Raw genomic sequence first — 27,952 nt, 5'->3', positions numbered from 1 at the left:
CACAAGACATTACTAACCACTCACCGAGCTTTGGCTAAGACATCTTAGTCGCCACTAGGTGGCACAAATTCATCTAAATTGTTGCCTAAACTGCCAATGTCACAGGCATTTTCAAAGCCTGCACAGCCGTGCTCCTGCGTGGCCTGCCCTGCGTGGTCCTGCTTTGGCGGGGGGTGGGGTGGGGTGGGTGAACAAGATGTTCTCCAGACATCCCTTCTGACCCCTACCATTCTGTGATTCCATGAAACAAAAGAGAGACTCGTGGGTGGAAGAGGGATGCACATTACTCACAAGCACGCAAAGCTCCTAAGCACGTTTCACACAGACATCAATTATTGGGTAGACAATTTTCTGCCTATGCAGCAGTATTTGTATAGTGTTCAGCTCCCCTTAACTACCATTCTGTTTGGTCTTGTGACGTCTTACATTTGCTGAAACATAATTCACGTTAATGCAGTACAAGATTTGTGCACACAGGTTCTATAAAAACGTGGTTTTTTTGGTTGTTAGTAATAAGTTGTTTCCTAAACATGGTCATAGCTTTGTGTAAATAAGCCAATTCTCTCATTAGGAAGGATAGTTCAGGCTAAAATACAATTTTGTTCTCCTACAAGTGAGCTTTTTGAAAAACATTTTATCACTTGTATTATTATTTTATCATGTATTTTTATGTATTGGATCAGTAATACTTTAGAATGTGAGAATTTTCTAAAAAATAGTATTCCATTTAAAAAAAAAAAATTTAAAACCATTGCTCTAGTTATAAAGCTGTCAAAGCTGTAATGATGCAGATGACAAGAAGCAGAAAGCTTACAAAGTCTTCACAATCTAATTGTTAGTAGCCAAGATGCACATTTAGTAACAGCAAGCCAAAAGAGGGGAAGGAGTGAAACTAGACAAGTGTCAGTCCTTTTAACTCAGTCAAAAACCTAAAAAGACTGTATGAGGCACCTTTTTGCTGCCAGCCTTTGGAAAGGTATATGATTTGAGTCTTGAGATAATTCCACCTCCTGCCCAACTCTAGAAACCACAATGTCAAAGAGGAACAGTAAATATGTCAGGCAAATTGCTAATAGTAATTTTCATAATTAAGTAACAGCAGTATATAAAACCAAAACACTCCGCATCTTTCTCTTGAGGTACCTGCAAGTAAGCACATGATGCATCAAACAGAACGTACCATAGAAAATCTTAGTACCAAATTTCATTTGAACCATATTACTGTCAAGCCTTCCTCAATCTGTAGATATACCTTAAGGTAGTTTCTCAAACCAAGCATGTGGCCATTTCTCCAGATCTTTTCCACAGTATGTTTCTCCTGTCTTTCTTACTGAACTGAAGCCACACCCTGATACAGTCAGCAACATAGATCACTAGGCAACTTTAGTGTCTTGAAGTATCACTCAAGATCTATGGCAAGATTTCACGTATCAAGCACATCTTGATCTTACAATGTGGTTACATAGAAACTCATGCAAATTAAAGCCAAAAATAAATGGGCTTCAGATTTTACATGTGCACTTATGTTCTGCACAGACATTTTTAAAGGCAATGGTCATTGAGATGTCACACCTGCCCAATTAAAACTGTAACACGGTACTTATTGATCAAGCATTTAAGCTACTGCTGAGGTTGAAATAATGATCTGAGCCACTTTCTCAGCCACTTTAAACAGCCTTTGAACTGACTTACAGTTAACGTTTGGACCTTTTAATTGATGTATTTGATGTTAAAAAATAATTTTTTTTGAGAGTTTTTTACAAACAGTAATTTTCCTAGCTTTATTAAAACCAACCCAAAACCCTCAAACTCAAAAAACACCACCACCAAACCAACAACAACAAAAAACCCCAACCAACCAAAACCCACCCAACCAAACCAACAAAAACCATAACAAACCCAAACAAACTTGCTTGATCACACACAGAAAAGGTATCTTTTGTGTCAGCATACCAAGGACAGCCATGCAGCCCCTATTCTTGCTAGAAGAACAGAAACTTTTTTGATGTTTGATAGTCTTCATAGCTGTGATACATACAAATTCAGCTATTGCCTACTGAGAAACCACAGTGAATCCACTATATTCTTTTACCTCACAAAATCTCTTTCTGTACTGGGAATAAATGAAACCTGAAGCACTTCTTAGATATAGTTTTGCAACAGATAAGTTCTCTAAGAGGTTAAGTGCACTTTTACACAGGGTGAACGTGGTTCATTATACTTTTCCAAGAGTAGTTTCCAGCACTTGACCAAGCAGTCACTTTTACTGCCTTGATTGAAAGACTGCTTAACTCAGCTGCCTGTATTAGACATGCAAAGGCATGCTAAGAGGAATCTTTACTCAGGGAAAGCAGCAGTACTAGGACTATGCTGCACTCATAAAGTTTATGTCTGTTATTACAGTCTGATAAACTGTGGCTAAACAAATGAAATACTGAAAAAGGTTACGTGGAGAATCTGGGAAGTGGCCAGAAGTTGGCAGCTTCATTGTAATGTCAACAACTTATCTGAGGTTCACATCTAAATTTCCATAGCAGGTTTAAATACATATTGGGATGATCTGCAGGGAGAAAGAATTTACAGAATCAAAGGAGGATTAAAATCACCATAAATCTAGTAATGGAGCCTCTGGTGAAAGGCAAGAAAAGCAGTAGTCCATACATGTGCTGAGAAAAGTAAGGAGTGAGCTCCCACATTCTGCATGGAGAAATCATCTCCACACAAACTCCACAGGGAAAGTCCTTTTCTCTTTTTTTTTTGTTAGAGAAAACATATTAGTATCATTAAAAAGTGCAAAGAAACAGTAACCTTTTGCTACTCTAAGTTTGTTCTTGTCCCATTAGCAAGTACTACAGAAATCCCTTCCCTGACATTGTGAATTTTACTCCAAGTCTTTACATGCAACAGTCTGCAGTAATGAGTTGGACAGTCTGCCTTGCCTATCATGCAGCAGATCTTTTTACAGTTGTCATATACTCTCTTAGCTTAAAAGCAGCTTCAGAGTTGGGTTTGGAATCTCACTGGTGTATGTAATGTGTATGTAGTTCTTCTATAAAATAATTATTTAAAAACTAGTCTATATGGGAACAGCAATATTAGCATGACCATGAGAACAAGCCATTTTCCTCCTTTCATTATCAGTTAATTGTGTTCTGTCTGTCCCTCTGCTCCAGCTCTTTCACTTCTTTATTCTCATGAATCTTTTCTCACACATTATTGTCATTCCTCTTGCCCTGCTCTGGATTATCTCCTGTTGGACAATATTTTTTGGTGCAGTACCAAAAACTGGTGACACCAAGACTTTATCAGCACTGTACAAGCCAGAAACATTCTCAATGTTGTCCTTTCTTCTACCAGCATGGTGGCTGCTGGTGTTTGCTCCCGTTCTGATCCATTACAGACACCATAACCTCTGGAAAACGGTAGCTGCTCCCCATCCTGTGTTCTACAGCTATTAGAAGTGCAGTATCTTGCACTAGTTTCTACTGAACTTCAGTTTGTTTCTCTCAGGAGTCACAATTCAAACATTCACAATTCCGATTCCCCTGTTTTGGCAATCCATTTTGTAAAATAACAATGAAAAAAAGCGCAGTACTTCAGCAAGTTCACAGACTGTAAAACTTAAATCTTAATTATGATGGTGTAAATAATATGAAGACAGACTGCACATCCTAAACATAAGATGTGTTCTTCCCAAGATGCGTTTTTTGGTTTTGCAGTTTGAATTCACTGTGTTTCAGGCTCTGCACATAAATAAAGCTACAAGCATGGTGCTTAGTGAGTTCGTGGTTTTGTACATAAATGATCATGTATGAGAACCCTACAATATTAGCTGAAGTCTCTGAACTCTGTAAGGAGTTATTTTATTAAAATAACTGCAAAACATGCACTCAATATGTCTCATTCACAGGTATGATGTTTTTCTTTGTCTCCATCATGAAGTGCGACTACTAGTGATCAATTCTGAAAACTTTAATGGTTGTATGTAAAATGTGCAAGTGAACAAGTACACTTTAGTCAGCTACTTTGTAAAGAAGTACATATTCAAGCATGGAATTAATCTTACCTAATGATCGTTACCTAAGAGTAAGGCATACAGCTTTGACTAAACCTAGGCCCCTTCTGAGTGGAAAGACAGCGGCATGTACTGGTGGAATAGAATAGAATAAACCAGGTTGGAAGAGGCCTTCAAGATCATTGCGTCCAACCCATCAACCAATGCAACCCATCTAAACAACTAACCCAGGGCACCAAGCACCCCAACAAGTCTCCTCCTGAAAGCCTCCAATGACGGCGACTCCACCACCTCCCCAGGCAGCCCATTCCAATGGGCAATCACTCTCTCTGTATAGAACTTTTTCCTAACATCCAACCTAAACCTCTCCTGGCGCAGCCTGAGACTGTGTCCTCTTGTTCTGGTACTGGTTGCCTGGGAGAAGATACCATCATCCGTCTGTCTACAACCTCCCTTCAGGTAGTTGTAGAGAACAATAACGTCACCCCTGAGTGTCCTTTTCTCCAAGCTAAGCAACCCCAGCTCCCTCAGCCTCTCCTCACAGGGCTGTGTTCCAAACCCCTCACCAACTTTGTTGCCCTTCTCTGGACACGTTCCAGCAAGTCAACATCCTTCCTAAACCGAGGGGCCCAGAACTGGACACAGTACTCGAGGTGCGGCCTAACCAGTGCAGTGTACAGGGGCAGAATGACCTCCCTGCTCCTGCTGGCCACACTGTTCTTGATGCAATGGAATGTCATTCCTCCATTTTTAGGCTTGAAGTGATGTGCAGATAGGTATGTGTCACTCTCTTCCTTGCTTCAAAATTACTCAAAAGCAAGACCTTGTGATGTGGTGAGTGACTGGCTGTTCATCTGAGCTCATTAATGTTAGGCAAGATCAATTATACCCTGTTAGCATGACCGACTCTTTCACCCATAAAGCATCATAAAGAATTGGGGTAGTATTACTGCAATGCATTGATGAAAAAAGAGGGTGTTCCATTTACTTTGAGTGCACGTTCCTAAACATCAGTCAACTTAGTCAGATAAAAGTTTGGTTTGGGTTGTTTTTTGGTTTTTTTTTGTTATTACTTTTTAAATAAATACCTAAAGTAAGATTTCTTTAGTTTACTTCCATTTACAGTTAAACTGCAAAATTGTCTAAGGATAATCTAAAACCTATGTGGTATTCCACACTAAATGTGCTTATTTATATAAGCATATATATATATACAAAAGAATAAACATATATGTGATAAATCATTACATTCAAGCATATGAGACCACACGCATACACACACACACATATATATATAAATACATAAATACATATATACATATATGATAGTTATGTGAAATATATGTGAGGTCTAAATCCCAGGACAAGTTTTTATAAAAAAATTATGCTGATTTTGGTTGCATGATTTCCAATGATTTCAAAGGGCTTCTGATTTTCAGAAAGCAGTGTATGCAAATGGTTGCTTACAGACACCCAGGAATTCAACAGCACTGAAACACTTTCATGAAGTCTTAAGTAGAGGATGTGCAATTTATCTTTGCATTATTTACACCATCATAATAAAGATTTAGAGTTTCTAAGCTTTCTGCAGTACTGAATCCTTTTTTATTATTTTACAAAGTGGATTGCCAAACAACAGGAAACAATGAAACAATTTTAATTGCCTACCTGAAGAAAAACACTTTTTCCTCTAACATGGGACTGTAGCAACATAATGACCTAGATGATTAGGCTTTCTAGGGAGCAGTGAAACAGCTAAATTAAACTGCCTATTTCAGTTGAGATCAACTACAGCTGAATGTGGTGGTGTTATGTATCACACCTTAGGTGGCTCCTCTAATCAATGGACTCTAAGAACTTAAGCAATTGTATTCACATGTGGGCTTGCTCACTCTTCAGGGAATTGATGATAGAACTGCCCCTAATTTCATTGCACAAGGAATCAAACCCTTGTGCAAAGTGGCTAACTTACACATACCAAATCTGAAAATGCACTTCCAGTTCTTCTTCAGTCAGCAGATTTTCAAAATGGACAACATAAGCAAAGCAGTACCTCTCCTTTTAGCATTGATACAGTCACTATAGAATGTGACCATCAATGAGGCACTCTGCATATGAAAAATACTGATTTTTTCACATACATTATATGTATTTAAAAAGTTCACAAAATCAAGTAAGTAGCTCATGCAAAACACTGATGAAAGCAATAACCATGCAAGAATATTTTAAGCTTATTCTTCTCAACTTTCTGCTTATATCCCCAGAAAACCAAATTCACTGCAGCTATAATATCCAAGCATTAGGAATGCTGGAACAGCATGTGACTGTAAGCCTTCTCACATGAATGCTACTGCTATATCACCACCTACTCTTACCTTAGCAAGTGTTCCAGGAAGAGGAGGACGAGTGTTAAAAACAACATTATCTGTAAATGAATCAAACATAGAAGGATTGTCAACAAGGTGTGAAATGTGTTGCAGGAACACATTTCACATATGGGACCAACTTTCTAGCTTATAAATCACATGACAGGGCTTCTCCTTAGCCCAGCGTCTTTGCTATTGTCCCTAATATGCATCAGACTCTGGTACTCGCTGCCATAGGGACAAAAGTATGTGCAGTGCCTAAATAACTCAGAGTTATACCCTCTCACCAGAGCACTGGTATGCAGTCAGAAAAGGCCTTACATAGGTTAACACATCTTCTGCAACAGTGCAAGTTAGAGAGGGATCAGGCAGATGCAATAGTTTTGCACCCTTTTATCCCTAGCAGTCAGGGCAAGAGGCAAGACAAGGTCTCATCCCTATTTAACATGACATTAAAGAAGAAGCAAGCCAAAGAGCATGCTGGATCTCAGGACATTCTCCCTTCACCTCCTTTCTTTGAAGTTATCAAGGAATGCCTCTCTGATGCCATTTTCAGCATCAAGTGCAGTCAATCCTTTGGTTTGCCCTGTTCTCCTCAATATGGAAAAAAACTCCTGATGTACCAGAAGCTCACCTGTTGGGTGAGCACCTTCACTGCACTCAATTTGAATGCCTGCAACATCACCACTGATACACCTGACCTTGGTGTAGGGATCACTGGAGCAGTGCTGGGACAACCACCTTATCAGTGTGTGTCAAGTAGCAGACACTGCCACTTCAAGCAGCAAAGGCAGAAATTAAGAGCTCACAAAGACTTGAGTTGGTAGCCTCTGTTACCTACAGGATCTGCCTCTATCCTGCATGGTCTGGCAGGCCATAACTAATTTGAAAATCTGGAAATCTAACATTAATGATTTTTTTAAAAATCCAGCCTTAAAATACCATAATCGGCATCCATCTACAAGGCAAGTGGAAATAGTGTATGCATTTTTATCATCATAAGCATGGCTATTTATAAGTATCAAAATAATAGGAATAACTTACCATTTTCTGAGCCAAATCGTGGACAAGGAATGGTAAGAACCCCTAATAATCCATCTGGTTTGTATGAATAATGCTCAACTAACTACCAGAATGAGAGGGAGGGAGGAAAAAGAGAGGAGAAAAAGAACAGGAAAAGGTAAGGGAGGTATAATTAAATATTCTGTCTCTTTAAAACTGTGTGCACATGTACAATAATTGGTAGATATTCTAGAAAATGAACTGGGCATACAGTAACTCTTTACTGAACATGTTCTTACCTCACCTCTACTTATCTCTACCAGGAGTGCATGTTTCTGAAGTTACCTTGTAGATAGATAAATTTGGAACCTGATCCAAGAACTGGATTTGCAAGATTCAGTATTCTACACTGACTCTGCTACTAACCAGCTTTGTAATGTCGATCAAGCCCCTTCCTTTTGTAACTCTGAATTTCCACCCACCATTATTTTTTATTATTTTTTAAGGATGGGTGTAACTACAGTGCAGGAATTGTGCCAATATGCATTGCTTTCTTTGGACCTCAACAGCACAATAAGAGGTATGCATTTAATAAATGTATAGCACCAATAGTTGTGGTCATTTGTGTTTCTGGATTGTCCTCATCATGCCATTTTATTATAGATTTGTTTCTGCTGTTTTGGCTCTGGTGTATCTGGGTAGAAAGAAGGGGGTCTGTGAGTGCAGACGTAATTAAAAAAAAATCAACACTTACAAGACAGAATAGCTGCTTTTAAATTTCCAATGTAAAGTAACATGCAGGACATTTACAGGAAACCCTCAGAATAAATATGTAAGTGAAGTCTTGTATTTAAGGTTTGTGAATCACTTTATATATTCTAATAGACTTTTAAGCAAAACCCCAAAAGATTTGCAGGATTTTCAGTTTACACAGTCATTTCTCCAGCATTCAGTTTTATTATTGAGTATGCCACAGTCAATTACACATTCCTTAATTGCTTAATCTCTATCAGAATTCAGACATATTTTGGTGGTAACCTCAGTAACCTGAAAATAGAGAATTTCAAATATAAGAATGCTGTATGTGTACAGCAACCTACACCATCCCCTTTTGTGCCTCCTAGAATTCTGTTTATTGCTGTTGTAAATGGCATTAGTGGAACACTACACCTGGCATAGCTGTTGTGGAATACAAATAGTTGCATTTGCAAATGGTCTTCCATTCCAGAGAAGGTTCAGCTAACTGAGTAGTAAATTTTGAACTCAGCCATGCTGCTACACTGGATTTTAAAATAATTTAACTCTCTATACTTACACAGCTGTATACATTAATGTATATCTTCTTTGTGTACCAAAACCACATAAAACTCGAAACATGACAAATCACCTGCCAAAACCTGCTAGCTGTTTAGCTAAAGACTGTTGTCACACAGCAAAGTAAAACAAGCTGTCCTAGTCAGTTCTCTGGAAACATGATGACAGACAACCAAGTGATTCAAGTCCAACAGACCTGCCAGAGCGTGTCAAATCTTTTTCCATCCGGTATGGAGAGCTTTCCTGTCTTGTCTCGGTCAATACGGTAATGCAGTACTTTTCCATCATTCAGCAGACACAAGGCATAGGAACCACTGCTGTCCCTTTCTCGGATACTATAGGAATAAGAGAGATGTTCAGGGCTATGCTTTTCGAGAAATGTGCATCTGGGTTGAAATTATTTTAAAATCATCCTTTCCTTTAAGCTTCTGAATCAAAGCAAAGCAAAACCAGCACTGCAAATTCTGAAGACATTTTGTTAAGCCTTTCATTTATTTCTTAGTGTAATTTGTTTTCAGATAGAGTTCCTTAAGTTTTTTATTTTTTCAAAAAAAAGAAGAAATAGGTGACAGTAGAAAATCCATGATATAGAGCCCTTTGCTAGGCAACTACAGAACACTGTGTAGTGCACAAAGCGCTCTTTGAGCAAGAAAGCATTTGAAGGGTTGTGCACTGCAACCCTGCAAAACCCATGGAAGGGTGAGGCAAGGATCCAGCACATACAATTTCCTCTACACTTGACCTAAAATTAAAACCAACAGGTAAGTGCATTAATCAAAGCAAGATTTTTCTCATGTTTATACATACACACACATATATATATATAAAAATAAAGAAATGTCAGTAGGGGCAGAAGATAAAACAATAGAATATAAAGTGAAATACAAATAAAGGGAAAATTCTTGTGCACTGACAATTACATGCTTCTGTAATCATCAGTTCTTATAATTTCTGTAAAGAAATGAATGCTTTGCAGCAGACCACATAAAATGCGCATGGAATTTCACATAATATTGGGTAATATTTCTTGTCTAAACTTCACCAGTCTGTGACCATGGTATGTCATATAAAAAAACATTGTGTAAAATTCACAGGTAGATAGGATGATCTCCTTCTTCTGTGAGATCTGCAAACACCCCCTGAGATGCCTGTAAAGTGTTGCAGAGTTGTTTTATATGTACTCAAGGGTAACTCATACTGAGACCAGCACCTGCCGCTGACAGTAAAGCAGAAATAGATCTGGACTGATATTTTCTAGAATGATGATTCAAGAACAAAAATCTACTCACTCTTCCTTGAATTTTCCAGAAGTCCTGAATAGAAATACAGCAGGATATGCTCACTAAGCAGTTGGGAAGCTTTGTTGGTGCAACACTGGCACTTGCTGTCACATATCAGTAGACCACAGAGGCAAGCACTAAATACTGCTTCTTGGCCGACTCACTCAAGGCTGAACTAATACTGTGTTTAGTCTGAACTACCCCCACAGAGTGACTCTTGTTGCTAAAGATGTGAACAGGACACTGGATAAAGGAAAAGGGAAATAGCACCTTTTTTTTTTCTCCCTGAAGCCAAAGTGACTTGCCTACTGTCTTTGAAGCAACTTGAAATGCATTGTGGTTTTTCATGACATGCAGGTATCTTCTCAGCATGCTGATTTCCTGTGCTGTCTACCCAGTGGACAGAATCAGGTTTCCACAAAATGAAGAATGACCTTTGCTTTGTTTTCCCTTGACTTTCTTCTAGCAAATAAGGCTTAGAAGAATATTTTCAGAATCAAGGGCCACAAATGAATGGCATGTCATTACATTCAGACTTCTGCTCAGAATACAGCACAAGTAAGTTTATAAAAATGCAATACATTATTTCCTTGAAACATGCTCTTTGTTTCACATGAAGAAATGGTGGCTCCAATACAAATGGCTCTACTGAAAAGGATTCTCACTTGCAAGAGTGTGCTGAGCTAACACCCATTCTGTGTGAAGGGCTGAAAGTGCTACCCACTCCCTGGAGGGTAAAAGAAACCTGATTCAGGTGAACAGAGAGGGACTTGGTTTCCCTCTCCAGGAGGAGAGGTCCCCCGGGTCAAAGGTGGTCTATTCCACTCCCCCTTCCTGTCCATCAAGCCTATAAAAAGGAGGACAGTGCTGCCATTTGCTCTCTTTCTTCTGCCTCGCTTGCTCTAGAGGACAACAGCTGCAGCAGTTTTTCCTGATTTCTTCCACGTGGCCAGGCCTGGCCTCTCCAAGCTGCTCTCACGCTATCTAAAGAACTGAATCCACTTGCATCCAAGGAAATACAAGGCCATCCAGGCTTGGTTTTATATATTTTCCTATTTAACCTTCTCCCTCAGCCTTGTAATGCCCTCCCCCCATACTGATATAAATGTATCTCTCTATCTTATATATCTATATATCTTATCTATCTACACACACATTGTCAAAAAATGTACTACTTCTACTTCCAAAGCAACTCCAGATTATTTTCTCTTTTTGTAGATTTACCTCCATTTCCTTTTTCCCTATTCCCCCCGGCCACTTTTTTTCTCCCCCTTTTCCTGGAAAGGGGGGTGAGGAAGAGCGGGAGGAATTCTCGGTTTGCTGTCATTTGAGCTCTTAAACCAAGAGTCAAGGCTCAGACATCCACACAACAGTTACTACATTTCTTGAGAGCACAGGCATTTGTGGAAGAAGATAGTCCTGATTTCTAAAGACCGTGGCACAGACCCACACAGCTCTACCAGTATCTAGTGCAGGATTTTGGCAGAGTACAGGTTTGTAAGATCATAGCTGCATTTCTGATCTTTTTCTTTCCCCAAATCAACACCTATATAACTCTGAAAACATCTGCAGTTCACAGTCATGGCAACTTCTACCCACCAGTTCTGTTACTGCACATGCAAAAAATTGCCATTCTAACATTTATGAGTGACTATGGTCCAAAGGGAGCCTTGTTCTCTTGGGGCTATGCTCCAGGTTTCTTATTTCAAACAGTAGCCAGACAACTCCAGCACAATCTGAATCCCTACAAAATGGATGAGCAAGTTCTGCTATCTTCCAAAATATATCTGAAGGCAAAACATGTCAAGAGCACCAAAGCAATGGCCAAATGATGGCCAATGCCTTAGTTTTGGCCACCAGATTTCTTACCAGAACAAAAGTAGTTCTCACAGAACTTACCACCACAGTCTAAACCAAAAACTTTTACTGCCTCTGGTGTCAAGGATTTTCACACGGCCATGTTTCACAGCTTCATTGTGGTTTTATATGCTGTGGTAACGGCTGTCCAGGTTAGGCTAAGCCTTCAGTACTCCACCTGGATACACAGTATTCAGGACCTTACAGATACCATATAAAATGGAATCAAAGAAAAAGGCTGTTGAAATGGAAAGGTTATAAACTGAAACCTCTTAAAATGGAAATGAAAGTTTTCACATCTTCTTGATTGTGCTGCCTATACTATTCCAGGTCATCACATCAGACCAGAGGGCTCCCTTTATATATGGGATTTTCCTTCTATAGAAAGTAACAATTTTCAGAATTTTGAGGAAAAAATCCTAAATTCTAAATGCCCTCTCTGTTTTAATGTGCTTTGAAATTATACACAACATTTACTGTTGTTCAATACAAAATTATAACAGCAACAACAAAAAGATTTTTCTTTTGAGCAAGCTGTGGTTTTGTTGTTTTTATTTCTACACATTTTAGCAAGGAAGGAATCCATCAGTGAAGTAATGCCTGGTCTTCCATTTCATGCCATTGCAGAATATTACTGATCGACAGAAGAAAATACTAAAGATTACAAACATTTGTAAATAAAAAAATATTGCCCTGTCATCTACTGAGATTAATCAGAAACATAACCAACTTCACAGAGCGCAAACCCACATTAGAGAAGCACCAAGGTATCTGGATTTTATACAACATACATTTTAAAACAGCAACTTTAGAAGAAACTGAAATTCAACCCCAAATTTTTACAAGATGCAATGCAATGAAGGTTTAGTTCCTTATTTTCATTTTCATGCAGTCTGTGCTTGAGTATTTTTTATGTTTTTTTGTGAATGCAAACATGTGAATGATACTCAAAGTAGCAAACAGTAACTACTTGGAGTATTATTACAGACTGAATAAATAGCTCTCCATTAGCTCTGTTTTCACTTGGAAGAAAAAAAGTATGTCCCAGTTTTTTCTGCTTCCGAGTGAAAAGCCAAATTATTTCTTTCTTTCTCAAGAAAAAAATCCCTGAGGGTAAAAAAACATAAACTGATATTACAGCATGCCTCATTGACTGTGTCAGAAAAAAAGCCACAACATTCTACAGTTGAGAATAATGGAAGGAAATAAAGCAGCAAAATGCTTGCTTTAGAAAGGATGTGAAATTATTCTCATTCCTAAATCCAAGGGCATGCCTTCTCAGTGGGAACAACCTCCTTGATGCCAGACAGTTGACATTCTCCACTGCTTAACAAGCTCCAGCCACTCCCTGCTCACCTGCCCTATGACCACCTCTCTTGGTAATGTTATTAGCAACATGGCTATTCATTATCTCTTCAAATATCTGAGGCACACTGCGTATGTTCCAGGTTTCAGAACAACATGGGGTGAACTCTCTGCCATTTATAAAAGGATATATGAAAGAAAACACAGATTGACTGCAATCTTCACTTATATAATTTCTTCTTCTCTATTTACTGGCACACCCAAAGCTGTTTTGGAAATGTCAGCACACCACCAAATTCAGAAGTTATCTCAGCCATGCACTGTTGTTAGCTACAATGAAACCTAAAACTTGATCTCCTGATAAAGCTATTGTGCTGTGCTGCACAGTGATGAAGCATTCAAGAAAGACTGCATCACTGCAATTCTATTTTGGTAGCACTGCCCTGCCAGCAAAATACACTATGCTCCACCAAATCCCTAACAACCACTTTACTGTATAACTGCAGCTGCATCAGAAGGTCTCCCAGAACAGCTACCTCAGTCAGGAGTCACAGCTTTTCTTCTCACCTCTGACCCACTCTGCTGCTGAAGCACACAGTGTATAGCTAGCTTAGAGAAGCAACAACTCTATCATAGTGCTTTGCAAGTGGCACCAAGTATGTATTTAATTGAAGATCAGTAAACAGCTCTCCCAAACAGCTGTGGACATCATCCAGGCTGCTGTGGAATCTAGAAACATGATTCACTATCTGAATTTTAACACTCAGCATGGAAAATTTTTAAGGTCATCTAAGCCTAGGAACTGCTTGGGAATTTCATAATTAATTAATATCCTTACACTAAGGTCATGTTTAGTTGGATTGTTTTCACTCTGTCTGATGTCAAAAGGTCCAGTTTCATTTATGGATATAAACATATATCCATATAAACTCCTGGAGAAGAGGAGGCTCAAGGGAGACCTCATTGCTGTCTACAACTACCTGAAGGGGGGTTGTAGTCAGGAGGGAGTTGGTCTCTTCTCTCAGGCAACCAGCGCCAGAATGAGAGGACACAGTCTCAAGCTGCACCAGGGGAAGTTTAGGCTCGAGGGGAGGAGAGAGTTCTTCACTGAGTGAGTCGTTTGTCATTGGAATGTGCTGCCCAGGGAGGTGGTGGAGTCACCATCCCTGGAGGGGGTCAAGAGGGGATTGGATGTAGCACTTAGTGCCATGGTCTAGTCATAAGGTCTGTGGCGACAGGTTGGACTTGATCTTTGAGGTCTCTTCCAACCTTGCTGATACTGTGATAATACTGAAAGATATTTTAAAGTATTATCCTACGAGGTCAGATAATTCACCTAGTCAGTATGACACCAGTGATAAACTCATAAACACAGACAATGCAATAAATGTAAATATAGATTGACACAAATTTTTGGTCTGATAAAAGAAAAAAAGTCCTACAGACAACTGCACTTTAAAGCTTGTAACTAGTGTGAACTACTGTGACATCTAACAGTTTAGTCTCCAGATGTCATGGGGTGACATGATGAGCAGTGCTGTGAGTCATTCTGATAGTCTAAATTAGTTTTGCCTTTTTTAGTAGATATAATTGCAAACTGTATCTATTCTCACAATATTAAAATTATCTTTTACTTCCCCTTTGCATAACTGTTTACATTTTATGTTAACTACCCAGAGTGATGAACCCAAACAAGAAGGTTTATAAAGACTAAACTGCTAATTATGCAGTGTCTTCACTCACAATTTCCTCCATGCTGAATTTAGTTTAGCAATATTTCTGAATACTGTTTACCTCTCTTCAGCTTCAGAATTTCCCGTTCTTAATACAGACGCAAGGTCACATGCTCATATAACTGAAGTGGTCACCCCCAGTGACAAAGCAAGATGTGCCAAGAGCTACCACACATTTACCAGTGCTGTTTCCTATGTGAAACTGCAGAGGAAACTAGTTCTTCTTACATTAATCTGACACCATTAGCAAATTTTTAATTTATTTTGGAACTGGCCCACACATACAGGTACTCATATAGATAATATTAACACTATTATCAACATAATTACAGAGTACTAATTTTAATATTATTACAGAATTAAAGACAACATTAATAATATTAATTGTATTATCTGTGATCACCTAGACTATTTTGATCATCACATTCTAACAATTAAGCCCCCTACTAGGCAAAGTCTAATGAAAAATAGAAGTCTGGCAAGAACCAGTATCCTTGAGAGTACAAAGTAGTATTAATGAACCTAACTAATGAAGCTTGGGACTAAACAAAGTTCTCTATTTTCAGTTACTCTTCAGGTCATTTTAGAGATACAATAATTTCCTTCTAGCCCTCTGCCATGCTTTTTTCCCCAAATTTTGTGGCTAGAATGACAATCTTTCACAAGTATTCTTCCTGGAAGAGGTGAGCACTGCTTCCTTTTTTGTGTCATCGCTTTGAAAACAAACTGCATAGTACCCACATACATTATGTCACTGACTTCTCAGTCATGACAAAAACTCTAAAAAGACCTTTGAAAATTCTGTAGTAAAACAGCCACAGTTAGCTCAGAACTTTCCCAGCAGCTTAAATAAATTTAGTATTAGTTTTATGATGCTATTCATGACATTTTGAACTGCAATCAGAAGGCTTTTCAATTATTTACATGCTTATTATATATAGATAAAAATAATCTACGTTTGATAATGTTGTAGTGCTGCAAAGCAGTGCTAAAGAAATCCAAGTGTTAGATATATTCTAATGCAGATCACTGTAACTGGATTATTTTTCAAGGTAGGTAGATCAGACAGCAGATTTATGCTATAATGAAGTTTTTAAAGACCCTTAGAAAATAATATACAGAAATATTCTATCCTGCTAAAATTTATTCTTTTTTATCATAATAAACAAGATTATTTTTTGCATATACCTGAACCTGTCTGTGGATTTGTTAACAGACTGTGGATATATTGTCACCTTAAAAATGTGGCTTCCTTCTGTGATCCCAAACTCCAATTCCTACCCTAACAAGTTGTAAGAGTCTACTCCTGGTGTGACTCAACAAAGATAAAATCACTTGCTGCTTGCCCAGACAGTACCAATCCTGGATGCAAATCACCTTGCGATTGCATCGTGATAACACTGGACTGCAGCTGGCCTATAACAATGACCCAAGGACCCAGCCATCACAAGATCATTCCTAGCTATCAGATACCCCCAGGAAGGGAAGGTGCTGAGTCAATGGACTCTCCACCTGTCTCCTGATGTGTGATAAGTGGGTAGGCAGGGAGATGGAGAGGAAGGAGGCGGAGGCCTCCCCCCCCACCATCCAGACCACTGTCCAAACTCACATGAATACACAACAAGACTTCCTGGGGAACGATACCTGGATACTTATGATTTCCTGGCTCCTGAATTCCTGAGGGACAATGCTCGGACACATACCTAAGGACTAAAAACTGTATAAAAGACTTGACCACTACTGGCTCAGTTGGAAGAAAAACGCGGAGGAAGAAAAACGCAGAGGAAGGAAAACGCTGAAGGAGGACCATGCCACTGAGAAGGAAGGAAGCAGACTGAACCCTCTCTCCATGTCCTAAGTCCCGCTTGCTGCCACTCATGGAGCTGACCCACGCTGCCCAGAGGGACCTCATCTATTCTCCAGCCAGAGCGTCAGCACCCTTTCTCTACAGACCCAGGCTGCCCAGAGGGATCACATCGCATCTCCAGCCAAAGCCTCAGCACAAACCCAGCACCTCCTGCAGCACCTTTCCTCCACAGACTCAAACTGTCTTGGGGTGGGTGAGGGGTGTGGTAATATGATTCCTTTCCTCTTCTCTCTCTCTCTTCTCTCTCTCCCTCTCTATCTTCTCGCTCTCCCCTTCTTATTTCCATTTTATTTATGTAATAAATAGTCTAGCTGTTGATATTTTGGCCTCGTTTGTGCCGATTAATTTCACAACACGGGAATATTCAAAAGAACTAGTCTCTTTCCCTCTCCGGACCGAGACACAAGTGAACTCCTCTTAGACATTCAATGTTTCTAAATTTTTCCTTTCAGTCACCTACCAGGCTTGAGGGTCTCCATCACTGTGAGAAAAGCAGACCTACATTCACAAGCACAAGGTGTCCACAGACGTACAGAAGATTCTGACATGAGCCTCTGCTAGGTTAAGGAAAAAGTTCTGCCTGAGTTGCAAAACAACATGCCTCCCTAGCACTCAGTAATTTTGCTGCTATTTTTTTTAGTTAGGTAACAAATGAGTGGTACATTTCTCAGTACCTGCTGAGGAAGTCCATGCTAGGCACACTACTGCAGAGAACAGAAAACCTCTGTGGATTACAGACAGTAATCAATTTTTTTTGTCATTTGCTATAAGCCTCAACATCTACCAGTCTGATTGCTCAGGAGCTCTGGAAGGAAAAATAACCAATTCTGATACAAATGAACAACACCTTATTTCTCCTGCTGCTCTGGATGCTGAATCAGGCAGATGAAGATCTCAGTCTGTTTATTCCCTGTGAGTATAAGAGTGAAAACCAGCTACATGGTTACTGTGCTCTAAAGAACAATTAATGCATCAGAAGGCATCCTACAGGTGCAGAAGTAAATGGTACTGTCCTTAGCAAGAGGAACACAAGCTATCAGCTATGTTTTCGTATTGTTTAAGTTCCAGTGGCACTTGTATGCTTTAAACTGAGCTTTAAAACTAGCATTTTCCTCTCTATCTTTTTGTCTACCTGATGTGAAAGCAGCTGTCTGAGTTCCATCAGAGCTAAATAAAGATATACACCCACTGGCATAACCAGTCCCACAAGAGAAGGTCCGATTGCTCTCTCCATAGCTTATCAAGCATGTCACTACAAACAGCTCCAGCAATGCCTCCTAGGCCATCTCTAAGGGAAACAGGAAACTACTGGGGAGATACTTCTATTTAAAGCTGTATAAAAGATTAAAAAGAGACCAGGGCCTATAACAGAGATTGAAAATGTCAAATCTGCTAAAAAGTTACACTCAATCATTCCAAAGCCCATTTCTGTCATTAAGAAATGTTACCTAAGGCATCCACTTCTCTGAAGAAAAACTAACTTCCTTTCTTTCCCCAAGAGAAGCACTTTGAACAGACAGAAAACATTGCATGCAAGAGGTAAAGTGGAAAAGCAGCAAGCTTTAATACATGACCCAGCTAATGTAACACTGATTTACTAAGTTACTATCAAAAGCAGTACTACTTTAGACAAACCAGGTCATTAAATGAAAGGCTTGCTGCTTTGTTTCCAACTATGTCTAAAAAGCAGCAGAATAAACTAGTAACATCACAGGGCAATGAAAAGGTGAGGTGGTATGATAATGCTGTCATGGTAATCACAACAGCAACTATGATCAGCAAACTGATGAAACTTAGCCTGTGCTAGAGGGAGAAATGTTCAGAAAGGACAAATCTGATTATGGGAATCTTTGGCTCCACAAACTTCTGTAACTGTTTTTGGTTACAAATGACAACAGAAGCAACCAGATAAACCTTCTAGATGGAATCACAAAAACCAGGGAGTACAACACTGAATATGTGAAGACACTTGGGAGTGAGAGTGACTATGAAACAGGAAAAAATTCAAGGACTGAGAGAAGAAAATGGACTTCCGGAAATGAGATGTCAGTACAATCAAAGTATTCATAGGTACAATGTGACAGGAATTAACTCTACTGGAAGTATTTAGAGAAGTTGTTGTTTCCCTGACAAAACTGAAACACAGAAACACATGAAGGCTGCATCTACATTAGGAATTAGTGCGGCACAATTATGAGAAAGTTGGTATCGAGGAAGCATATCTGTCCCACACTCACTCCCGTGGTTTTACTCTGGACTAGCTTTGAAAAAAAGCCAAAGGTAGCTGACTGCTGAAGGAGACTACGTAGCTAAGTGATGAAATTTCTCTCAGGGATTATACAGCTCCATATGAGTCTTCCTTGGGCATGACCTTTCAGTTTAATTTTCTATGATTATACAGATACTTCTGTTTAAGGGTGGGGAGGAAGGAAAATGGATTAGCAAAAACATTGACTATTTTTTTTTACAAGAGAAAATTTTCCAAAAGAAAAATGTTATTGTAAGATTTTGACTGGTTCTAGTCTTTGCAAGATGATGGTTGTTAGTCATTATCCTAAATGACATGTTTGCACTCAGAAAATAAAACATCACGAGCTCAAATAAAACACTGACAGTGGCAGACCCAAGATGACATTACCAAGGTAAAAACAATTCCTTCTGTTGCTTAACTATAATACCACTGGCCTTTGGAAAACTTACAGTTATGGATCCCAACAGTCATTAACATAGGCAGTTTGTTTGCATTTCTACTACTTTGTTAAGTCAGTATTATCTGGTGCAGGTGGCTAGGCTTTCACAGTGGGCCTTCAGAGGCTCTGTGAAGAGGCCACGGCTGGTCACAACTGGCTCCTGCTAACCCTGATAGACATCCCTGCAGGACACTACCAAGCCCCTCAGGTATGTATGTAGTGAAAACCATACAGAAAGTGTGGGAAAAATGCCTAGCAGGCAACAGAGAAAAATAAACATATACCAGAAGCATCAGCACAAAGGGCAGAGGAAGCGGGGAGGAGGTGACTCCGAACACTGGAACAGGGAGCCCCTGACACCCCATGGGAAAAGTCACGATAGAGTAGTTGTCCACACTGCAGGCCTGTGAGAAGATGGGTTATTTCCTTAAAGATGCTTCCAGTGGAAGGCCCACATTACAGCCAGGATCAGCATGTGGAAGAATGACCAGCAGAGAAAAGCTGTTTTACAGATTCACCACAGCTGCCCTATCCCCCATGCTGCTTGGTAGAAGGAGCAGTTGGGTGTGAAGAAGTGAAACTGAGCATGTGAAAGTGGAGTGTGGGTGTGTGAGGGGAAGGCATTTTTTCATGTTTGTCATTATTTTTTACTGTCCAAATCAATGTTGATTGACAATAAATTAAATTACTTTTCCCTGACTGAAGTCTCCTTCACCTGTGAGAGTTAGTGCTACATAATCTCCCTTTCTTCATCTTGACTCAACAGCTTTTATATCCTGTCTTCTCTCCCTGTTCTGCTGAGGAGGAGGAGTGTGACAGCAGCCAAGGCTAACCTGTAATAGTCAGTTAGTACTGCTTCTCAGTTACAACACAAAATTCAATTATTTTTTTCTTGGCATTGTGGTTCTCTCATGATCCTTTTAGAATTAAGCCTAGTACTTGATGATCAAACCCAGTACTTTAGCTATGTGGAAGTCTAATCTTCATTAATACAGGGTTTATTTTGTCATGTATATCAAGCTGAACTGTCAACAAGCCATCTTATATGGCACACTCTCACTTGACATTCACTCAAAGCAGCTCTCTAGTAACATGGGTGGCAAACAGCAATACAACAGGAAAAGCACTCACAGAAATTTTCCATTGTTTCTTAACCCAACAAGGATACGGTGCTCTGACTCTTCCCGAGAGATCCTCCCATGGAACCATGGCATCTTCTCATGGGCTGTAGTGGCAATCAGTTTCTCCAGCTGAGGCTTTTGACTAATGATAGCTTGTTCGAGAGCATGACCCTATAGAGTGGTAAAAACACAGTGGGACAGTCAAACTGTCTTCTGTAGCAAAAACATGACAGGTTGAATCCCAGTACAGGATTGCTTTTGGAACATCCAAAATCTGTACATACTTGTATGTGAAGAAAAGATCAGGTTGTTATAAATAGAATAGAATTAACCAGGTTGGAAAAGACCTTTGAGATCATCACGTCCAACCTTTCACCCAACACCATCTTATCAACTAAACCATGGCACCTAGTGCCTCGTCTAGTCTCTTCTTAAACACCTCCAGTGATGGCGACTCCACTCCCTCCCTGGGCAGCCCATTCCAATGGCAAATCACTCTTTCTGGGAAGACCTTCTTTCTAACATCCAGCTTAAACCTCCCCTGGCACAGCTTGAGACTCTGTCCTCTTGTTCTGGTGCTGGTTGCCTCGGAAAAGAGACCAACCCCCACCTGGCTACAACTTCCTCTCAGGTAGTTATAGACAGCCATAAGGTCTCCCCTGAGCCTCCTCCTCTCCAGGATAAGCAACCCCACCTCCCTCAGCCTCTCCTCACAGGGCTTGTGCTCCAAACCCCTCACCAGCCTCATTGCCCTTCTCTGGATACCTTCCAGCATCTCAACATCTTTCCTAAACTGAGGGGCCCAGAACTGGACACAGGACTCAAGGTGTGGCCTAACCAGTGTTGAGTACAGGGGCACAATGGCTTCCCTGCTCTTGCTGGCCACACTGTTCCTGATACAGGCCAGGATGCCATTGGCGTTCTTGGCCACCTGGGCACACTGCAGGCTCATGTTCAGCCTACCCAGTACCCCCAGGTCCCTCTCTGCCTGGCCGCTCTCCAGCCACTCTGACCCCAGCCTGTAGCTCTGCATGGGATTCTTGTGGACAGTGTGTGGAACCTGGCACTTAGATGTGTTAAATCTCATGCCCTTGGACTCTGCCTATCTGTCCAGCCTGTCAAGGTCCCTCTGTAGAGCTCTCCTATCCTCTAACAGATCAACACCTGCCCCCAGCTTGGTGTCATCTGCAAATTTACTGATGATGGACTCAATCCTCTCATCCAGATCCTCAATAAATATGTTGAACAGGATGGGGCCCAGCACTGATCCCTGGGGCACACCACTAGTGACTGGCTGCCAGCTGGATGTGGCACCATTCACCACCATTCTCTGGGCTCAGCCCTCCAGCCAGTTCCTAACCCAGCACAGAGTGCTGCTGTCCAAGCCACGGGCTGACAGCTTGGCCAGGAGTTTGCTGTGGGGGACAGTGTCAAAAGCCTTGCTGAAGTCCAGGTAGACTACATCCACAGCCTCCCCCACATCCATCATAGAAGGAGATCAGGTTGGTCAGGCAGGACCTGCCCTTCCTAAATCCATGCTGGCTGGGCCTGATCCCTTGGCCATCCTCTAAGTGCTGTGTGATTGCACTCAAGATGACCTGTTCCATAATCTTGCCTGGCACTGAGGTCAGGCTGACAGGTCTGGAATTCCCTGGCTCTTCCAACCAGCCCTTCTTGTGGATGGGCATCACATTGTCCAGCTTCCAGTCTTCTGGGACCTCTCCAGTGAGCCAGGACTGTTGAAAAATGATGGGGAGAGGCTTGGCCAGCTCATCTGCCATCTCTCTCGGCACCCTAGGATGGATCCTATCCGGTCTCATGGTCTTGTGGGGATCCAAGTGGCTAAGCAGGTCTCTGACTGCTTCCTCCTGGATCACAGGGGAACTATACTGCTCCCTGCCTCCATCTGCCAGCTCAGGAGGCCAGTTGTCTAGAAGACAACCTATTAAAAATTGAGGCAAAGAAGGTGTTAAGTACCTCTGCCTTTTCCTCATCTTTTGTTACAATATTCCCCTCCATGTCCACCAAGGAGTGGAGGTTGTCCTTGCCTCTCCTTTTGCCATTAATATATTTGTAAAAGCATTTTTTGTTGTCCTTCACAGCAGAGGCCAGTCTAACTCTAACTGGGCTTTTGTCTTTCTAATTTTTTCCTACATGACTTAGCAACATCGTTAAACATTTCATGGGTTACCTCTCCTTCCTTCCAAAGGTGATACACCCTCTTTTTTCCCCCTTAATTCACCCAGAAGCTCATTGCCCATCCAGGCTGGCCGTCTGCCCCAGCGGCTCATCTTCCGGCACACTGGCACAGCCTGTTCCTGTGCCTTCAAGAGTTCTTCCTTGAAGTAGTCCCAGCTCTCCTGGACCCCTTTGTTTTTAAGGGCTGTTTCCCAAGGAACCTTCTGAGTTAGTTCCTTGAGTAACCTGAAGTCCGCCCTCTGAAGTCCAGAGTGGAGGTTTTGTTGCTGCCCCTCTTAGTTTGACTGCATATTGAAAAGTCAATTATCTCATGGTTGCTGGACCCCAGACAGTCTCCAGCTACCACATCTCCCACCAGCCCTTCTCTATTGGCAGAAAGAAGGTGAAGCAAAGCCTTACTCGTGGTAGGCTCACTCAGCAGCTGGGGTCAGAAGCTATCCTGGGGTACCCCAGCAGAAGCTGGAATAAGAACCTTCTAGACTGCCTCCTCCCTGCTGTGTTTTGCTCCCAGCAGATATCAGGCAGGTTAAAGTCACCCATACGAACAAGGTCTGGCAATCTTGAGACAGCCTCTATCTGCCTATAAAATAATTCATCAACCTCTTCATCCTGGTTGGGTGGTTTATAACAGACTCCAACCAGGATATCAGCCTTTTTGGCCTTCCCTCTAATTCTCACCCACAGACACTGTTAACAAGATGTTAACAGTGTTATGTTAAAGATGTTAGAACTGTTAACAAGCATATGGGAATCGAAACATCACAAAGATAGGAGTCTTCCTTTACCTCTGAGAAACAGAAAGAAATATAATCAGTAAATAAGGCATTAAGTGTATCATTATTTCAACTGGAATTTACATTGTATTTTTACACTGTATGAGACAAAGCTATATATAATCAGTGTCACACTCACACTTAGATGTCATAACATGGCTCCATATTAGCTATCCTGCAGTAGTTTACTGAAATAAATTGAACACATTTTGCATTGTTGTAGTATGTTTAAGTTGAATACATGAATGCAAATTTCCCCAAAGCAGACAGAACAGTTTCACTTTAAGAGTGAACTATGTTAATACTGTAGGTATAACCTATCCCTTCTAAATTTGGCCCAGAATCTTATGGTGAAAACTGCTAGCATCAGTTTTCAACTTGAGTTCATCAACTTCCTTCTAGACTGGGCTCAGACTGATCAGAAAAAAACCCCAAATTTATAAGTCTTAACAGTTATAGTAAATGTAGTATAACTTTTAGGATTTTTGCAATTTGGCATTACTCCATGTATTTTACAGAGCAGAACACACAGGTTACTTGCTAGACCAAAAGAGATGAAAAACCTGGGATAATTCCATGAGTTATTCTAGAATCACTCCATGAGTGTATATTGGTAACTAGTGGCATCCCAAGGTGAAGTAAGATTCCTGTTCGGAATCCACACTAACGTTTCCTTGTCAGCTAGTGTTTCATGTCAAGACTGATTTCATAGTCATTCTAGGAGTAAAAAACAGCCTGTCTTCCTCAGAAAAGAACATTCCTGCTTTACTCACACACAGTACCTTATCTTACAGGCAGTTGATACCTCTGCAGTTGAGACCTGTTTTGGACACAATCTAAATAAGCATCAAAGAAACAAAACTATCTAAGAGGGAAGAATGTAAGTAAGTCATCATGTTGCCATGCCTGTTTGCACATCACTCACTCCATAAAAATTCAGAATCTAAAGCAATTGCATAAACCATTTGTCTAGCTTGTTTTTCAGTTGTGGTGCCTGTGGAAATCTGATGATGTAGGTCAGTGCACCAGTAGAAAAGGCTGTGCTAGCCTCAGAAGTTCTAAGTTTTGTAAAATTTCAGAAAAACCACACTTATGGTCAAGTTACTGCATGCATTGGGGGAAAAACCCCACACTGTTCAAAACTCAAACAGTTGTGGTTCCATTATGAAAAAATACTTTACAACAGTGATGGAAAGCAGAAGTGATAGAGGGGATAGAAAGCAACCCTGTGGAAAAGGACTTGGGGGTGCTGATGGACATGAAGCTGGACATGAGCAGGCAGTGTGCACTTGCAGCCCAGAAGGCAAATCACATCCTGGGCTGCATCAAAAGAAGCACTGCCAACAGATCCAGAGAGGTGATTCTGCCACTTTACTCTGCTCTGGTGAGACCTCATCTGGAGTACTGCATCCAGGTCTGGAGCCCTCAATACAGGAAGGACATGGACCTGATGGAGCAGGACCAGACGAGGGCCACAAAAATGGCAGCTGGAACACTTCTGCTACAAGGACAGACGGAGGGAGGTGGGGTTGATCATCCTGGCGAAGAGGAGGCTCTGGAGAGATCTAATAACAGCCTTCCAGTACCTGAAGGAGGTCTACAAGAAGGATGAAGAGAGACTGTGTACAAAGGCCTGTAGGAATAGGACAAGTGTCAGTGGCTTCAAACTAGAGAAGAGTAGATTTAGATTGGATGTTAGGAATAGGTTCTTTACCATGAGGGTGGTAAAACTCTGGAACAGGTTGCCCAGGGAGGTGGCTGGGGCCCCATTCCTGGAGATATTCACAGTGAGGCTCAGCAGGGCTCAGCTGAGGATGCCTCTGCTTACTGCAAAGCGGGTTGAACTACATGACCTTTGGAGGTCCCTTCCAAACCAGACCATTCTACGATTCTGTGAGTCTATGACTCTTCTAACTCAAATACTAGTTTGTGGTAAAAGCAGTGTGGATTTACCTGCAAATTCCAAGTTTGTCTGACGTACTCTCTGATGAGGTTCTCTTTTAAATCTTCAAATGGTCCTGTTTTGGGTTCAACGCCTGGTGGTCGGTTGAAAGGTTTTCTCAGTAGACAGATAAGGCCATCTGCTTCCTCTGAGTGATAGTTAATGAGTTCAGCAGGACTGGCATGTGACTTGCCACCTGCAATAGCATATGAGCCGCTCAATTCCCTCTCAATTGTATAATGATGTACCTTCCTTCCATGGGCCAAGGATAAGGCATAGCCTCCCAGGTAATTCCGGCTTTGGCGAAGCAAGTATAGCCCATCACTCATTCCTCCTTGCATCAGATACTCCTCAGCTTCTTCACGTGTAATATTGCCAAAGAAGTATGGCAAGTGGTTAGCAGGGTTTGTCATGTTGGAAGCCATGTCTTGTCTTTTCTAAGTGACAGACTTAGTATTCTCTATCTGAAAAAAACAAAGACCGAGGCGTAAGTGTCAGTTGAAAACAATGTGGATAAACCAGTAGCATGGCAGTTTGAATGTGGTAGGTTAGTAACATATTGTAATAAAGACGTTAAGATGATAATCATATTTTTGTTTGTATCTGGTTAGAAGTCATCTTTCTAAATCCCAGTAGAAAGTTTTCCATTGTAATTCCGTAATATAAACATTTTCTATAACTGAACAAGTTTCCTTTGTCTCTTTCCTTCTCTGCTCCTTTGCCTAGCCCTATAGAGGTGAGAACATTTTCAACTGCCTGAATGCCTCTGTTCATCCTGTTCTACTGCCCTTGGAGCATTTCCCAGTAAAAGGAACTAACTAGGTAAGACAGACTCAGTGAGAACAGTTTTTCAATCCAGATTTGTGCCATCATAATTTTGCTCATAAGAGTAACAGGCCATTATGTGAGCTGAGAATGAACACAAGTCCTGTACTAAGATAGTTAACATTCTCCTCCTTAAACATTTACCAATGTTTTTTAATGGAAAAAACCCAGAAGGGGTAGTGGGGTTTTTTTGAACAGTTTTTGTTTAAAACAACTTATATTGAAATAATACAAAGGCATCCTACCAGCAAAACCATAGAGGAGAATGAAGGTCAGAATCTCTGAAGAATACTGAATATAACTTACACAGCTTCAATTCTTTTATTCTTAACAATAAACTAAGTATAATTAATGCATAATCTCACACATTTAAGAGATTTTATTGTTATATATACTGATGTAAAAAAAAACCCACCAAAAATCATGTACAAGAACACTAGCTACAGGAATACTGTTCTCCTTGTGTCCTGTCTTTCCTGAGTTGCCCCAGGCTCAACCCACATTGTCAGCAGACAAATTTATTTTCATTAAACCCCACAACAGATCTATACTCCCTGTCAATCTAACTATCATGCTGGAATTACTTTTGTCTCTTTCAGGTTATTCAATAGGAGACAACAGAACACAAAAGCTGTATTTAGTTTATTATTCAGAAGTATCTAATAGATACAAGGAAGCTACTTGCTGATAACATCTAAGTGGATAGGAAGTGAATATATTGACACCAGTGACACCTTTATTCTTGAAAGAGTATTTGCAAGCTGTTTTTTGTCCAATAAAGTGGTCCACAAATGTAATTATTTATATAATCACAACTTCAGCAGTTGAGTCACCGTTTCCTGCAATATTATGATTTTTTCACATATTTTCTCTTTCAAATACTTCCACAATCCAATCATTGGTTAATCAGGACTAGCCACAGGCTGTTACATCTAGAGTTTGTGCAGCATAAGAAGAAATTTAATCGATTTAGAAACAGTTTAACATCTTATTTCAGTCTAGAAAGAAAATAAAAATTCCAATATTATTGCCTGTCATCTGCAAAAAGACTTCCATCATTAAAATTTCAGAGAACACATGAGTAAAACTAGCAGCATGTGCTTATGTTTGTATTATTTATAGATAGAGATATATAGATATAGGTAGATAGAGACAGAGAGAGATATATCTAGAATAGAATAGAACAGAATAGAATAAACCAGATTGGAAGAGACCTTTAAGATCATCATGTCCAACCTATCAACTAATCCAACCTATGTAATCAACTAAACCATGCAATCAAGCATGTTATCAAGTCTCCTCCTGAACACCTCCAATGACGGTGACTCCACCACCTCCACGGGCAGCCCATTCCAATGGACAATCACTCTCTGTGTAGAATTTCTCCCTAACCTCCAGCCCAAATCTCCCCTGGCACAGCTTGAGACTGTGTCCTCTTGTTCTAGTGCTGATTGCCTGGAAGAAGAGACCAACATCCACCTGTCTACAACCTCCCTTAAGGTAGTTGTAGAGAGCAGTAAGGTCACCCCTGAGTCTCCTCCAGGCTAAGCAACCCCAGCTTCCTCAGCCTCTCCTCATAGGGCTTGTGTTCCAAACCCCTCACCAATTTCATTGCCCTTCTCTGGACAAGTTCCAGCAAGTCAACATCCTTCCTTAACTGAGG

The 27,952-nt window shown here is 40.6% G+C and overlaps 1 protein-coding gene across 1 annotated transcript in view; it reads right to left on the bottom strand.

Moving 5' to 3' along the window:
* Nucleotides 1–25,922, bottom strand: part of SYK (spleen associated tyrosine kinase) — a 37,429-nt gene extending 11,507 nt beyond the window's left edge. The window contains exons 1-5 of the mRNA XM_054178852.1: nucleotides 25,476–25,922; nucleotides 20,561–20,721; nucleotides 8,894–9,032; nucleotides 7,426–7,507; nucleotides 6,391–6,440 (exon numbers count right to left, since the gene is read on the bottom strand). Of these exons, the coding sequence (XP_054034827.1) occupies nucleotides 6,391–6,440; nucleotides 7,426–7,507; nucleotides 8,894–9,032; nucleotides 20,561–20,721; nucleotides 25,476–25,889 (846 nt within the window). The 5' untranslated portion in view covers nucleotides 25,890–25,922. The remainder of the gene's footprint in view (nucleotides 1–6,390; nucleotides 6,441–7,425; nucleotides 7,508–8,893; nucleotides 9,033–20,560; nucleotides 20,722–25,475) is intronic.
* Between the last annotated feature and the right edge of the window lie 2,030 nt (nucleotides 25,923–27,952).

Source organism: Dryobates pubescens, chromosome Z, assembly GCF_014839835.1.
Source record: "Dryobates pubescens isolate bDryPub1 chromosome Z, bDryPub1.pri, whole genome shotgun sequence".
Taxonomy (NCBI): Eukaryota; Metazoa; Chordata; class Aves; order Piciformes; family Picidae; genus Dryobates; species Dryobates pubescens.
This window is presented reverse-complemented; position numbering and strand designations above follow the sequence as displayed.